Source organism: Aspergillus piperis, assembly GCF_003184755.1.
Source record: "Aspergillus piperis CBS 112811 unplaced genomic scaffold BO85scaffold_25, whole genome shotgun sequence".
Classification (NCBI taxonomy): Eukaryota; Fungi; Ascomycota; class Eurotiomycetes; order Eurotiales; family Aspergillaceae; genus Aspergillus; species Aspergillus piperis.
The window spans coordinates 100,347-115,182 of record NW_020291615.1 but is presented as its reverse complement, the minus strand read 5'-3'; the positions used below and the strand labels follow the sequence as shown (position 1 = coordinate 115,182).

Genomic DNA, 14,836 nt, shown 5'->3' with positions numbered 1-14,836 from the left:
TTGATCGGGGAGGTGTTTTCAACGTTTCACCACACTGACGATCCAGCACGTATTTCGTTGTGAAGCAAGTTACGGAGTAAATCGATAGTAGATAGATAGCTAACCGTCAGAGATGGAGATGGATCGTGCCCTGTCAACAAAATCATAATCATAATCATCAAAATAATAATAACCGCCCTGGGAAGTTTCAACTAAATTTCCATCTTCCCGCCCTGCATCTCTTGAGTCTGAGAGTTTAGAACTTCAGACACGGACAGTATGGTAAATGTGGGGCAAAGGAACCTCCTCCTCCCCCTTCCCCATCCGGGTCCCTTTCAGCCAGTCATCCATCTTGCCAGCCTCATTCCTACCACACAGCCGCCCAGGCAATGGCAACGACGGGGCATCCGGGCGCTGATACAATCAACCAACGGACCCAGTGGGAATATAGGCGGGCGCGTGTGTATGTGTGTGGCCATGAGCTCATTTGTGCGTTCCCCCCCTCTTCCACCACCACCACCACCACCTTCCTCCCCAAAAAGAGGCTGGACCTACTAGTAATAATGCCGCCCACCTCTCCATGGGCAGGCAATCCTTCCAGCACTTCCATCCCAGTTCATCTGACTGAACTCCATTCTTCAAACCAATCATACCCACGGGGAGGCGGATTTATCTTCCCTGGGCGTTACCGCATTCAGCCAATGACGAGGGGATGTGCTCGGGCCAGCCTGGAACAGCATTGGCATTGGAAAAAGTGTGAGTGGAGCCAATCTGCACCCGAATGACCTGTCACAACTCGCCCTCCTACACTCACACCGCCTCCTGGAACAAACATTACCTAGCACTGTGTGCTGGAGGCAGCAAATCACCGCCCTTCAGTTGCGGTCTGTTCTGCGTTGCCTTCTCAGGTTTCCATTCCAACTTTCTCTGATCGTCGATCTTTGGGGATAGACCTTTCTTTTTTGTTTTTCTTTTCTTTGCTTTTTGCCTGGTCGGGGACCGGACACTAAACCCGTACAGCCACGACGGCGGCGGCATTAGCCGTCTGCTCATCGGGTCTGCGCGGAGCTCTTCCCATTCATTGAGTCTCACTCCATTTGAGGATTATTGTCTATTATTATTATCATGTAGGCTGTACTGTAGGGATGGATGGATGGATGGATGGATGGGTGGATGGGTGGATGGGTGGATAGATTTCAGGCCACTACTACTATACTCCCTCTGTATACTGTAGGGTCAGGTCCAGGCATCCAAGCTTAGAGCCTTGTCACCCTCCTAACTAACTAAACTGAAAGGGGGTGTGCGGTGCTGCCAGAGGTTCGGTTTCCCTCCACGCACTCGTGCCCATTTGGCCCTCCTTTCCCTTTCCACTCCCCCCTCCATAGCACAGTATCTAGTCAACCGATCCACCCGACTAGTAAGGGGAGGTGTCTCTTTTTCGCCTTGCCAGATCGTGGACAATCCCCCCCTTAACTAGAGATAGTCTGTCAACTCAGTCAGTCACAGTGTTTGTGTGGAGAGAATCCAGCAATCGCGTGGTATCTAATCTACTACTTTGGTTATGGCAAGAAACAAAGCTGGTTAGTCAGGACCCAGTGGATACTAATGATGTCGATTCATGGATCCTCCTAGGCCTCCTCTCCTCAGCTTACGCCGCGGGTGCGTGCTAGTTATTCTTGGTTTCGTTTCTCGCCGCCTGGATCTCACGGTCGCGGCCTTGTCGGTCAGTGTCTCTAGTGGGGAAGAGGGAAAGGCAGTTTGGTTTGGTTCCGTCTTTGCTCATCCACACTGGCACACACACACTCACATACACCTTTCCTATTTGTAGCTGGACCCTAAACTAGTCTAAGCATCATACATGTTAGCTTGGGTTGGTTGGGTGGAGTTGGCCAACTCCACCCAGCTGGACGCATACCCCCGACCAATCCGGTGGCGAGGTTTGGGTTTCTGGTCTGCAGGCTGAAGATGTAACGGGGGAGTTACATAGTGAGTTTTAGGGGGGCATGGATGGATGGACGGTGGATGGTGGATGGTTGTAGGAGAGAGAAGGGGGGGTCGGTCGGTCTGTCGGTCACCTGGGTGTAATAAGTTCTGAATGGCGGCCAGCTTTTTCGAGATGATGATTCGTGGGCTGCAGCCTCTGAGGTAATGGAGACTTTCAGTAAGTTCCAGTTCAGTTCTTGCTCATGGAGATGAGAATGGAGTGAGTGAGAGTGGCTCTGGCCACGAGTGGTCCCAGGCTTAGTGGCAGTTGGGGAGGAAGGATTATTATTCGTGTTATGGATGGGTGATGATGCTGCTGCTGCTGCTGATGATGATGATTAGGTGTTACTATTATGAGTTTTATTAAGGGAGGATAATTATTATTTCATCGAATTTAATTATTAGGAGTTATTATTTTCTGATTTTCTGTTAAGGGAATAATAATAATTTTATTATTTTACTTTCGACTCATTTTAATTTCTTCTGGTGGTGGTGGTGTTGTTTTTTTTTCTGGGTCCCTGGGGATTTTCTGGGTCCCTATTTTTCGCCATTTCCTGCTGAGAATGGATGGATCTGGCTGGCTCCCTCATTCTGACTCTCTGGACTGAGAGTCTCTTTCTCTCTTATCGCCGCCCCGTCCATCATCGCCATATTAATCTTATTTTTACTTATTTTTACCTGGCCTTCCGCGCTCCGTCTTAATCCCTATACTTCCACCTCTCTTCTTCCTCTCTTGTCTCTTCCTATTCCGTCCTCGTCCTCCCTGGCGTGTTTAATCGTTTTTCCTCTTTCCGACAAGTTCCCGTCAACTCATTGATCTTCGTCTTGCATTTTTGTTGCTTTTCTTCTTTCTTCGGCTTCTCTTCCTCTTCTTCGTGATATAGTTTCTGGGACTTGTTTTGCATATATATCATTTGCCCCCCCTTATCCTTCACTGCACGTCCCCCTTTTATACCCTCCACCCCCCTTCCCTTCCCTTTCCCTCTTCCCCCCCACGGCCATATTAACTATCCGCTGGCCCCCATCTGACTGCTTCCCTGGAACTGCATCCATCCCTGGCTGTGCAACTTCCCTGGACTACTTGCCCCCCTCTCCCCCAAATAAGCCAAAAATAATACCACCACCAACTGCCACTGCCACTCCCGCTACTACTCATCTTCAACCACCACCACAACTACTACTACTACTACTATCACCATCCTACCCACGGCCTTCCGTTGGACATTCCCTAGGATTTGATTGCTTATCCAAGTTGATCAACTGCATTCCTTCAATGGCTCCTTGAACAAGTGAAAAAAAAAATCTTCTATTAAGGAAAGACTGGCGACTCTCCTTTGGTGCTCTTCTCTCTCACTCCCGGCTATCCCGTACTTTGCTCACTGGTTTGGATGACTACCTGAAACCCGCCACCGGATTTTGGACCCCCAGGATTTATATCAACAAACCACCCCTTACAGCCGTTGAGACAAGAAACTACCATTTACCTCCCCCTCCTTCCCTCTCCTTTCCCCCTCCCTTCCAATACTATACTCTTCTTCAGGGAAAGACTCAAGTGCCGGTGCGTGCTTCGAGTCTTACTTGCCTGTCACCAATCCACCAAAGCAAGAAAAAGCCCATCCCAAAATCTACCTTCCCTCATGCTCATGCTACCCCCTTCTCCCCTGTACGGCATGTATCCCCCCATGCCCCCCACTCCGCCTCCTTCTCCGCCCATCTCCCGTTGCTATGCTCCGGAAGACCGTCTAGGATTTCTCTTGGCCAACCGTCTGGAACTCACCAGCATCCTAGGCGTCGGTGCCTATGGAGTGGTGTACACGGCCGTCGACATTCATACCAATGTTCTGTATGCTGTCAAGGCCCTCAACAAGACCGGGCTGGATCCCCGGCAGCTCAAGTTCCAGCAGCGGGAAATCAAGCTCCACCATCTGGCCAGCCAACATCCCAATGTGGTATCCCTGGTTCGCATTATGGATTCCGTCGATTGCACCTACGTGGTGATTGAGTTCTGTCCCGAGGGCGATCTCTTCTCCAGTATTACTGAAAAGGGCAACTTCGTGGGCAATGACCCCTTGGTCAAGCGTGTCTTCCTTCAAATCCTGGATGCCGTCCAGTTCTGCCACTCCCTGGGAATCTACCATCGGGACCTCAAGCCGGAAAACATCTTGGTAACGGATCAGGGCTTGACGGTCAAGCTTGCTGACTTTGGCCTGGCTACTACGGACTACCTGACGTCGGATTTTGGTTGCGGATCCACTTTCTACATGTCACCAGGTGCGTGAATGCCCTTCCTTCCCCCCACCCGAAACATTCCGATGAAACATTCACTGACGAAGATGATACCAAAGAATGCCAGCAACCAAACCCCCGTCCCATGTCGTGCTATGAGTCGGCACCCAATGATGTGTGGAGTCTAGGTGTTATCCTCGTCAACTTGACCTGCGGTCGCAACCCCTGGAAACGTGCCTCAATCGAGGACTCCACGTTCCGAGCTTATCTCAAGGATCCTTACTTCCTGAAGTCCATCCTGCCACTGTCGGATGAGATGATCTGCATCCTGAACCGCATCTTTGAGTGCGACCCCTCCAAGAGGATTACCATCCCGGAGCTTCGCCAGTTGATCCTGGAGTGCCCGCGCTTTACCATGAACCCCATGGCCCCCTGGTCTGCTAGCGGACCGGTGCCGGTTGACTACGTCAACGGTCCGGTTCCGGTGTCCGTTCCCGTGGACGCCTTCAACACCCAAACCTCCTCTGTCTCCTCTGGGTCATCGCAGTACTCCGACTTTTCGGAGTCTGCCGTCTCGGATGCTTCATCCTTCACGGAAGGCTACCCCGACCTTGACAGTGTCTCGTCGATGTCTTCCGTGGGCTTGGAGCCGGGACTGGAATGCAAAGATGACTTTATGGACCCTGTCTCTTGCGGTGGTATCCCGGAGCCGCATCTTGCCCATGCCCCTTTTACCATTCCAATTCCCGTTTGCTAAACTGGACCTCACCGTCCCACCCTAACAAGGGAAAGCAAGAAAAGAATAACAACAAAAAAACGAAAAAAGGCCCACTTAACGCAGGTTTACGATTTACGGCAATTCTTTCGATATTACATCCCACTGGATTTGGATCTTTATTACACCTATTCTTGGATCATCTCCGCCTTGCATTATTCCAGCGACATTGTATTATTTCCGCCGGAGGGAATCCGAGGAGATCGATTTCCTTTCTGGACATACGCCTTTTCTATTTCCCACTCTTTACACCGTTGGCTTCCATTCCTTGGAGTTTGGATATTATACCCGGATTGACATCCACTGGAGCTCAGCCGTCGGGCATAAATTGCCCTTTTGAGGAAACGGAGTTCTGTCAGCTCGCCCTGCGAGTCCGTTGGAAGGCAGAAACCGTGGCTATGTTATTATTAATTTGTCACCACATTGGGAGGATCTCTTGCGTTTCTGGTGATATACTTGTGTTTGGTGTTACTGGGTGGTGTTGCTGGCGTTTTTCACCATCGGCCATTGTCATGGAAAGAAGAAAAGAAAAATACCCCGGAGCAGAGACGAAGCATTTGCATTTTGATTGTCGAATTTTACCGCTAGGAGTTGGATGGCACACTTGGTCGCTCTTTTGGGATGATACCTTGAGTCGTTGAGGACTACTCTTCTTCTTCGTTTTTCCTACTACTCTACTACTACTACTACTTCATTTTACATAATCTGTCGATAAATAGTTTTGATTTCGGACTGTCTCCCTATTAGGGGGAAGCCGCCAGGCTGATATTCAGTCTGACTGGCTGGCTGTGGTGAGAGGCTGGAATGTGTTTTCGGTGCAACCGCGTGAACCAAGGTGGAACATCCTTGGATACGATATCTGCAATAGACGAGGACTAGACGATGCTTTTTCTCTATCTCTCTCCCTCTCTGCTGGTACACTGACTTGGGCCTGATGACACGCTCTTCCAGTGAGACCCACGACGTGAAGCTGTGGTCCACTGGCGAGTCGCCGTCTGTTCCCTGCTATGCTGTAGCAGTCTAGCACAACCAGTCAATGCTGCTGATGCAACCATCAGCCGGCGCCTATTGCGAGAAAAAAAATGACTCTGGAGTCTGGTCTGGACCCTCCCGACTACCCCCTGAAGAGAGGGGCCAGCTGTCCGACAGGGAGGCAGCCACCAGGCGGGTGAGCAGGCCTGTCTCAACCAGTCATTGTCTATATGCAGTATACTATGGTTTTTCTGAGTGTGACCTGGCTGGGCCTGGTCAGATTTTCTCGCAGCCTTACATTTTGGACCAGTGATGATTTACGACCAAACGAAAAGAAATCCATTGGCTTTGTACCATTATGGTACCATGTATGATAGATACCATCTACCAAACCACAACTGAACTATATGAATGCGACTTCTGATATCGCATTACACCACACACATACTTCCACTTCACACATCCAATAACCATCCACTCATTTATAGACCAACCAATCAATAGATTCCATATAACAATATACCAATAATAAATGAATAAAATGAAATAAAATGAAATAGAAAAAGAGAAGATCACATATTCCTCCCCCCCGTAACCCTAATCATCTCCCCACTCACATACGAAAACAACGGACTCGCCACCCCCAACACCGCCCTCGCCGCCTCCTCCGGACTAGCCGGCCGTCCCAGCGGAATATCAGGATAATCACTACCTCCCTTATTTTTCTTCTTCTCATCAGAACTACTAGTAGTAGTTCCGGTCCGTCTACTATCCAACTGCTTCCCCGGAATCCCCAACGCGACCTTCGTCCCATCCGCCATGGTAATAAACGCCCCCTCCTCCTTCGCCGCAGTAAGCCGGGTCTTCACGAACCCAAATGCAATGGTATTCGCCCGGACTCCAAACGCAGGTCCCCATTCTTTCGCGATGGTCTTCGTCAGCCCCGTTATGCCTGCTTTGGCGACGGCGTAGTTGGCTTGGCCGCTGCGCCATATTACACAGTGTTAAAATTAGATTGTATGTAGAGGAAAGAGGTGAACAGATAGGGGGATAGGGGAAGAGGGTAGGAAGGGTATAAACGTACGCATTGCCATGCACCCCACTCGTACTACTAATATTAATCACCACGCGAGATTCCCCGTCCTTCACACGGAAGTATTTTGCTGCTGCGCGGATGAGTTTAAATGGGGCTGTGGCGTGGATGTTGAGCATCGTTGTGAATTGGGTGTCTGTCATCTGTATACTCTTCAGTATCATCATCATCATCATCACATCATGTAGTATACTACTAAGTATAGCATAGAGGATAATTGTATGAGAGGAGAGAAGGGGGAAGGGGGAGAGGTATACCTTATGTATAACCCCATCCCAGGTAAACCCCGCATTATTCACAATAATGTGTATTTTCCCACCCCCAAATTCCGCGGCCTTGGTGACGAGCTCCTCGATGTACGTGTCGTTGAGGATGTCCCCCGGGACGGCGAGGGCTCTGATATCGTTCAAGGCGTTGTTGATGGAGGTTGCGACGGCGGAGGCTTTCTCTATTTATTCTACCCATCAGCATATATCCCTAGTTCACTTTTTTTTTTTTTTTCCATACTCGTTGCTCATTGGCGAATTCTGTAACAGGGTATAGAGGACATACCTCCATCTATATCAGCTATAATCACCTTCGCTCCCTCGTTGGCGAACAACCGGGCGGTTTCGGCCCCGATGCCTTGGCCCGCGCCGGTGATGATGGCCACTTGGTTGGCTAGTAGGCCGTGGGGGTAGTTGAGGTGCGAGGTTATTTGGGTGAGGCGGTTCATTTTATATTTGTTTCTAGTTTGAGCTGAGCTGGGGCTTGGGTGGGTGAGGTTAAAGTTCGGTGAGTGTAGTTGAGTGGAAGTAAGGTAGTTGGAGGTGCGGTGGGGATGGATATAAGAGGATCTACAAATGCGGAGTTGGATATGCCGAGGCTCGTTTTTGTCTGCCGAATGCCGCTCGGTTGGTTCCTGGACTACTTAACTACTTACTATGTTTAGAAGGGAATAAGTCACCCTACGAATGGTCGCATACTACATAACGATGTATAAAGTAATTGAAGGATTCAAGCTTAATCTACGTGCACAGATTATCCGACATCGCTCGTAAAATCGTCTCCACCATCGTATCATACCCCCCCAGCATCTGCTGGAACCATTCCACCTCCAGTCCGTCCGTCCCATTGAGCTCTCGGAGCTCGGGAGTCAGATGTCGGCTCATTTCGACTGCGTCCTTTAGTAGCCCCAATACCTCTCTGCACTGCAGGGCTCGACCTCGGATGAGGTACCGGCGGATCCGGCGCGTCTCGTCCGGGCCCATCTCGTACTCGCCGTAGGGAAGGATCATGTTGTGGTCGCCAGGAGGCGCGGATGAGAGCTCATACGAGGTCCAATACTCGAAGAGCTGGAGTGTAGTATCCAGTATGGATACTGAATACAGTAGGTTTGTGTGGTCTTTGTGACAATTGGGGCATCGAAGAAAGGTCCGACACGCGGTCAATGCGATGTTGATGCCCTGTAGGATCTGGTCCAGTCGTAGACGCAAGCTCTCTGCCAGCATGGTCCGGATCTGGTTTACGTTGTATAAGAGTGTGTTGGTGCAATCACAGGGCTGTAGTGGGTTGGGGATGTGGACGGCGAGCGGACAGCCGGTGAAGCCCCGGGATATGAACTCCTTCGGGAGGAATGGCGGCGACATGGAGGGATTGAACATTGGGGCCAGCGTCTCCCCTATTGATGGATACTCCATGGTCTGATCGGTCAGCAACGTCGAGTCAGCCAAATTCGCCCTGTGGCTATCGGGGCTTCTGGACTGACTGGCTGGGCTGGTGCTTTGCGTACTCTATAATCGTTAGAATATTGATTGTTAACGAGAACAAGATGAACGAACCGTTGCGTCGACACCATTGTCATCATAGCTGATACGAGGCGGTTGTCCTTTGGCTACTGGTTCTGCCCATCCGTTGGCAGGTATTGTAGGCTTCTTCTCGTCTTGCAACTGCCCAAGTTTCCGCAGCGTGGCACGGTTCTTGCTTCCTTTTGGCTTCCCAGAACGATTGGCGACGCGGTATCGACAGGGCAACCCATGACGCATACAGCGAATGCAGGTGTCTTTCCCAGATAGATTACATTTCACTTTTGACTGTCGGCAATTCTCACAGGCAGCCCGAAGCTTCGGCGGATCCCCGTTGCTGATGGGGGTTTCGGATTCGGCCAGCATTTATATTGTAGGTACGGAATGTAAAACAGGGTCGTCGTGATATCAGAGGATAACGAGGTGAGGTCGACCAAAAGGGGAGCCTCAAGCAAACGGGTGTGGCGATATTACTGGGAATACCAAGGAAAAGAGAAAGATCAAACCACTCTTCATCAGCGCATCAACCAGCGCAATCTTATATATACCAGCCGCCCTGGCATGCAGGGCTCGTATCGGGATTCATGAACCGACGGCAAGCGCAGATGAAGTCAGCCGTTGTGAAACCCTAAGATTTCATCTGATCCACCTCGCATGGGAGCCGTGTCCAGTCCTCCAACTGGCAGATTCTTCAGCAATAGTCCAACTGACCTCCATCTTACTTGTCAGAAATGGCAAATGCAAGATTGCTTGGCTACCGGCCCAACTGCCTCTGATAGGGGCTGCCTACATCAGCCAGTGCCGCGCGGGACGGTCCTCCAACGTAAGATGCCTGGAAGAATAAGCTCAGGTGCAACATCGTCGTCAATTCAGTGGGGGCCACTAGGCCGAATAACTCTAATGTGCTCGAAGGGGCCACGACGATGCAAGACTATTGTGTCTGACGTAGCATCCAATGAGGAACCGCAGCATGCCGTCTAGTGTGATTCTATTGGTATGCAGGCCAGCACACCATGTGAGCTGTAAATCGATGCGGGAGCGCATCCCTATTCGCCTGCCCGGTTTGAAATGCCCAGGCAAGCGGTGAACGTTCATGCTGTCGCAAGACCCAAGGTCTATTCTTATGATTGTATCCTGGACTTCCCCTCGTTTGCGTATTTTTTGTTCCTCTTTCCCTTTTCTTATTGCCTTCTTGGGGGAAAGAAGGTTTCTGCAATGCTTCTCTCATCTCTGGCTTTGCCATGTTGCAATGGTCAGCATGTGAAATTCAAGGTTAGACATGTCTCGTATCAGCCGTGAAGACGTCAGCATCATCATCATGTCATCTCTATTACTTGTTGAGGCGATTAAGTTATGGCTACAGGTGGTGATGTTTAGGGGGCGCCGCGCGCCCCCCTCCCCCCTTCTCCCCCCCTCCACAGGACGTCCTGCCTGTGCGATGTCCCAAGGCTCTGCGGGCGAATCACTGCGCGGCCCCAAGACAACTGTCTGCAATGCCGCTGTGTCTGTAATCAAATGCCTTTAGCAACCCGGTCAGATGAGCAATGGCGGCGCAGACCACCAGCACATGAAAGATCTGGTGGGAGCTGCCCCAGAGATCGAAGTGGCCTGGTCGCAAGCGCTCCGGCACCCGGGCCGCATAGATGGTTGCTCCCAAAATGTACAGAAAACCTTGGAGAAGTAGCCAACCGAGCCCGATTTGGCGTGTCATCTGCTCCAGACCGTACAAGCGTAAGCCGTGGATCACGGGGAACACCGCTGACAGACCCATGCCGACAAACATGGCCGCACGGAATGGCCGCCACCGAGGCGTCCGGAAATGAGGGAAGATCGAAACAAGGATGCAGCCAAGACCGAGGGCGCAGATCATCGTCCAATACAACCGTTGCAGATCAGGCATACAGTAGAATCCAAAGTACACGCTAGGCACGAAGCTGCCCACGATAAGCCCTACGATACCAACATAGTCAAACGTGTTTCCGATGCGGGCCACGAGGGGGGAATGGTTCGAAATGGTATGATATGTTGCAGACATGCCCAAACAGAAGGCCGCCCCTGCGAAGAAGCATCCAAAAGCAATCAGATCCGCCTGGGTGGCATTCTCATATCGCGGAGCTAGTGCCCGATAGAGAAGCCCAGCCGCTGGAACGGCCAGTAGGGACGGCAGCAGATGCGTGTAGATGTTGACCGTTTCATTGTGAAGGTAGGCCAAGGACTGCAGGGAGACCAGAAGAGAGAATGAAGCCGGCCGATAGCCCGTGTGGATGTGCTGGTTGTCGCGCTGCCAATGGGGCAGATCATCCCAGTGAAGAAGCTTTCTGATGACTTGGGAAGGCTGTTCTAACACCGCAGCTGCCACCACAGCAGGCTGGCTGGTACCCAGATCCTTCTCATGGGCTTGAGTGGGGCGACGCTGGCGAGTGGACATATTCCTCACATGCAGGATGCGGACAGAATGACAGATCCCAGATCTCCGGTGAGCAGATGGCTAGCGGTTGCTCCGTAATCGGGGTGGTCCTCGGGGGAGAGTATACGCGTGAGAATGAGGTAAGATGACCGTCTAGTAAGAGCAGAAAAAGGAATATGTACACGGAAAAGCAGATTAAAGGGTCAAGAAGAAGCAAAACAACCCCCCTATAACACCCCAACCCGGAGTGATGGGTGAGGAACCTGAAGATTAGCGTTGGGGATTCCGCGGAGTATCGCCGTTCCCCTTTGGGACTTTTGGCTCGTTGGGAAAACTGACAAACAGTGCAAATGAGACAAACAGCCCGGCACTTCCCCGACGGGATCCCCGCAGATCAATTCACCAGTCCATCACTTTGGATAGCTTCATCTCCAGTTTGAGCATGACGCAATATCAATAACCCCTCTCTCTGTTTTTTTCTTATACGACCCACTATATATACACCATGTCTGGTCATGCGCAGCCCGGAAAAGCCCCAGGCAGTCGGTTAAAGCCCTTGGCAGACTCGCTCGACACCGTGGGGTTTGTATCTAAAGGCGATCGAAAGTATGCTCACGGCCTCCTGATGCCCATGGTGGAGCGACGATGCGGTTAACTGCGGCAGCGCTGACGCTCACAGATTGCTAGACCACAAGGTTCAGAAGGAGTACTATGACAAAATTGTAAATCGGTACATGGAATTCTGCGCCCGTCATTCCAAAAACCTAGAAGCGGCATGGACGTCACTTCCCAGGAGCGCTTCGAGCGATGCCACCAGCAATCCACCAGCTTCTCTTCCCTCCTTGAACAATAAGTCGACAGGGCCCCGTAGTCCTTCCCCATCCACTGAACTATCCACCATTCTCCTCTCTCTTCGCAAGCTGCGCGAGGCGGTTCTGGCTACCAGCTCCACAATTCCCATCTCTTTCTCCCAGCAAGTCCACATCTTTTCCATCAAGTTCGCGATTCAAGCCAGACATCCTCCATCATATTTTCCTTCCTTTCGCTACATCCTAGAGGAATTACACACTTCTTCTCACCCGTTGCCGGACTCTGACCTGAAAGATCTTATGTCGTATTGGATCCTGGATTACGCATGTCGACAGGAGGACATGGTTGCTGCTTATCAGCTTCGTGCGCGTGCGCGCAGACGATACGGTTTTCAGTCATCGACTATAGACCGTGTCTTGAACGCCCTGGCACATGATAACTGGATTGTGTTCTGGCAGATCCGGCAAGATGTAGATTCCCGGATGCGCGCCGTCATGAATTGGGCTGAAGACCGCGTCAGACGACATGCTCTCAAAGCAGTCGGCAAAGCTTATCTCAGCACTGACTCCAGATGGGTCACTGAAGGTTGCACCGGTGACAGCAATTGGACATGGGAGAACCTGGTAAAGGCGGAGAGCCTAGGTTGGGAGAAAGAGGGCGACAGAATCATCATCCGGAAGCCAAAGCAAAGGCCCCAAAATAACCTTGCACCTATAAAGGAGAATCCATGATGTTGTCGATTTGATGTTGTCACTGCTGCATCGTTATCTGGCGCTTATACGGGCATTGACGGAGTATGGCGTTTGTTTCAGGTGTATAGACGGCTATATAGTAGGAGGATCCGACAGGCATTATTAGAATAGCGCACCGGTTTTAGAACCTGAAACCTCCCTGCATCAAGTGTAGACTTTCCGTGATTCATGCTGTCATTAAAGTTTGAAGTCCCCGTTGGGCCGATCAAGATTAGTAGTCCCAGTAACTGGTTGTCTAGCCACTGTTTCTACAAGGTCGGTCTTTAGCTTGGCGGATTTATCAGAGCATAGTTCGTAGACGGTTGACAAGTTGAACACGAGACTCGAGAACGAGTGGTTCGCGTGCACCAGTGACTCAAGGACCTCACGTGCCTGTGGCATGGTTAAGCACGGGCTTGGTAGTAGGTAATCTTTGTGGAATATGACTTACTTCGTTCAACCTACCAGTGTACAACAAGCACACCGCCAGGTTCTGCGAGATCATGGACTCATCGGGTCTGCGTTCCTCGTTGCCAAGTAAGGCGCGCCATTCAGCCACTGCGTCGTCGTACCGACCCTCGGCCATACTGAGGAGCGGGCGAAACACGGTGTTCCCGGCATCGCTCGCCTCGCCACATACCTGCCTCGCAGCATCCAAATCGCCAATTATGAGCATCAAAAGTACTTTTCTCAGTTTATTGATCTCACTTTCCGATTCTGCTATACGCAAGCTGGCGAGTGATCTCCTGGCGGCATCCAGATCCCCCATTTCAATGAGCGCGTTCACATTTCTCATGCCGAGGTCAGACAATCGCTCTCTCCACAACTTGCACTCTTCGGTGTCCATATCTGGCCGCAAGATCTCCCTTCGCGCTTCCAAGCCAACCTCGTAGAGTCCGCCAATGCCCCTACGTGAGTCGCCGAATCCAATGCTCTGGAGTCTAATAGCCAACACTCGTAGGGGCCATGGTACGATGTGACGAGGATAGTTTGGGTGCTTATCAGACGTCCCGGCAATCGGTTCCACATAATAGAAGGCGGAGCTCAGGTCTTCGAGTGCCTTTGACTCTTGCGCTGCAATGATAGTATTTCCTGACAGTTGCAGGCACGCTAGCCGAGTGTAAAACAGAGCAAAGATTCGTTTGATGTCAGTAGGCGAGATCAACGAGGATGTTAAGATCGTCCCACACAAATAAGCAGCGAGCAGAAAGTGACCTTCAGCCAGAAGCCGCTCAAGGGTGGCTAGGCTTGTGGACAGCGATTCATCTGACGTTGGGGCAAGGAACTCAGAGCGAAGCGCGTGCGGTATTTCCACCTGAGACAGCGAATGATACACATCATACCGGAGCAGGTACGAGAGATCCTTCTCCACTGTTGGTGGCAGTTCATCCGGTCCCAATGGATCCAGCCTGCTAAACGAAGCGCCGGTAAATCCAGCAAAGTCTGCTGTAGGCGGCCTTGGGGATGCGGCTGTGTTCACTGTTTCGGACCCGAGCGGGCTGTAATTGTCAGTATGGGCCTAACTAACCAAGCAGATTCGCTGCTCACTCATCTGGCTGATCTAGAGGACCCTTCGTTGTGCTACGCAGCCGTGAAGCTAGGATGAATCAGCCTTATATTCTCTAGATTGCCGATGATACAACAAGCATCGAACATTAATGCTCCTTACATCTAGAGACATTGCGGGCGTGTTTAGTTGGCGAAGCCTCCATAGCTGTAGCAATGGAGAGAGCAACAATTCTTGATAGTCAGCCTAGTCGAAGTGTTCTTGAGGCTTGTACTCAGTTCCCGCGGTGGAAAGCCTTCTATTGCAGATTGGCGAGCTCTTTATCTAGGAACCGGGGAAAGTTGCTGGCAACATAATAATGCGGGATCCCCGACCTCAAAGGCGGAAGAGGCCATTCTGCCGCGCGGTGAAGGGATCGGCCCGGACAGACAAACTGGCCCCATTCAAACCGTCAATCGCGTCTACTCCCGGCTGGTAATCTTTAGTAGTAGCCACACGATCAACCGACCATACTTTCCACCGTCTCTACATAAGGCTACCTTCAGCATCGCACTGTTGTTGCTATATAC

At 51.2% G+C, this 14,836-nt stretch overlaps 6 protein-coding genes across 6 annotated transcripts; 2 read left to right on the top strand and 4 right to left on the bottom strand.

Moving 5' to 3' along the window:
• Positions 1-3,644: 3,644 nt before the first annotated feature.
• On the top strand, positions 3,645-4,945 carry BO85DRAFT_382051 (serine/threonine-protein kinase; the record flags this gene model as incomplete). Its single annotated transcript, XM_025656453.1, has 2 exons — positions 3,645-4,233; positions 4,308-4,945. 2 exons carry the CDS (start codon positions 3,645-3,647, stop codon positions 4,943-4,945), a joined length of 1,227 nt encoding a protein of 408 aa, XP_025511106.1.
• Positions 4,946-5,659: 714 nt separating this feature from the next.
• On the bottom strand, positions 5,660-6,292 carry BO85DRAFT_463163 (uncharacterized protein; the record flags this gene model as incomplete). The annotated part of the gene is made up of 4 exons (XM_025661903.1): positions 5,660-5,838; positions 5,889-6,049; positions 6,082-6,141; positions 6,234-6,292. The coding sequence occupies 4 exons, from the start codon at positions 6,290-6,292 to the stop codon at positions 5,660-5,662; spliced, it is 459 nt and encodes a 152-aa protein (XP_025511105.1).
• Positions 6,293-6,507: 215 nt separating this feature from the next.
• BO85DRAFT_381910 (3-oxoacyl-reductase) lies at positions 6,508-9,178 on the bottom strand (the record flags this gene model as incomplete). The annotated part of the gene is made up of 6 exons (XM_025656444.1): positions 6,508-6,919; positions 7,020-7,171; positions 7,286-7,476; positions 7,581-7,777; positions 8,094-8,800; positions 8,849-9,178. The coding sequence occupies 6 exons, from the start codon at positions 9,176-9,178 to the stop codon at positions 6,508-6,510; spliced, it is 1,989 nt and encodes a 662-aa protein (XP_025511104.1).
• Positions 9,179-10,033: 855 nt separating this feature from the next.
• On the bottom strand, positions 10,034-11,596 carry BO85DRAFT_159110 (hemolysin III family protein). The gene has a single exon (XM_025654220.1). It carries the CDS (start codon positions 11,238-11,240, stop codon positions 10,275-10,277), a length of 966 nt encoding a protein of 321 aa, XP_025511103.1. The 5' UTR covers positions 11,241-11,596; the 3' UTR covers positions 10,034-10,274.
• A 128-nt stretch (positions 11,597-11,724) lies between these two features.
• BO85DRAFT_382004 (uncharacterized protein) lies at positions 11,725-12,760 on the top strand (the record flags this gene model as incomplete). Its single annotated transcript, XM_025656449.1, has 2 exons — positions 11,725-11,825; positions 11,899-12,760. The coding sequence occupies 2 exons, from the start codon at positions 11,725-11,727 to the stop codon at positions 12,758-12,760; spliced, it is 963 nt and encodes a 320-aa protein (XP_025511102.1).
• A 99-nt stretch (positions 12,761-12,859) lies between these two features.
• BO85DRAFT_159108 (uncharacterized protein) lies at positions 12,860-14,569 on the bottom strand. The gene is made up of 4 exons (XM_025654219.1): positions 14,430-14,569; positions 14,309-14,357; positions 13,212-14,259; positions 12,860-13,153 (listed from the first exon to the last, which is right to left on the bottom strand). The coding sequence occupies exons 1-4, from the start codon at positions 14,470-14,472 to the stop codon at positions 12,959-12,961; spliced, it is 1,335 nt and encodes a 444-aa protein (XP_025511101.1). The 5' UTR covers positions 14,473-14,569; the 3' UTR covers positions 12,860-12,958.
• Between the last annotated feature and the right edge of the window lie 267 nt (positions 14,570-14,836).

What these genes read in the sequence shown, in the direction of transcription:
- BO85DRAFT_159110 (XM_025654220.1), bottom strand. Translation starts at nt 11,240, where the DNA reads ATGTCCACTCGCCAGCGTCGCCCCACTCAAGCCCATGAGAAGGATCTG.
- BO85DRAFT_159108 (XM_025654219.1), bottom strand. Translation starts at nt 14,472, where the DNA reads ATGGAGGCTTCGCCAACTAAACACGCCCGCAATGTCTCTAGAT. An exon ending in CGCCCGCAATGTCTCTAGAT is followed by an intron (nt 14,358 to 14,429) that starts GTAAGGAGCATT and finishes GATTCATCCTAG; the next exon opens with CTTCACGGCTGCGTAGCACA. An exon ending in CCTCTAGATCAGCCAGATGA is followed by an intron (nt 14,260 to 14,308) that starts GTGAGCAGCGAA and finishes TGACAATTACAG; the next exon opens with CCCGCTCGGGTCCGAAACAG.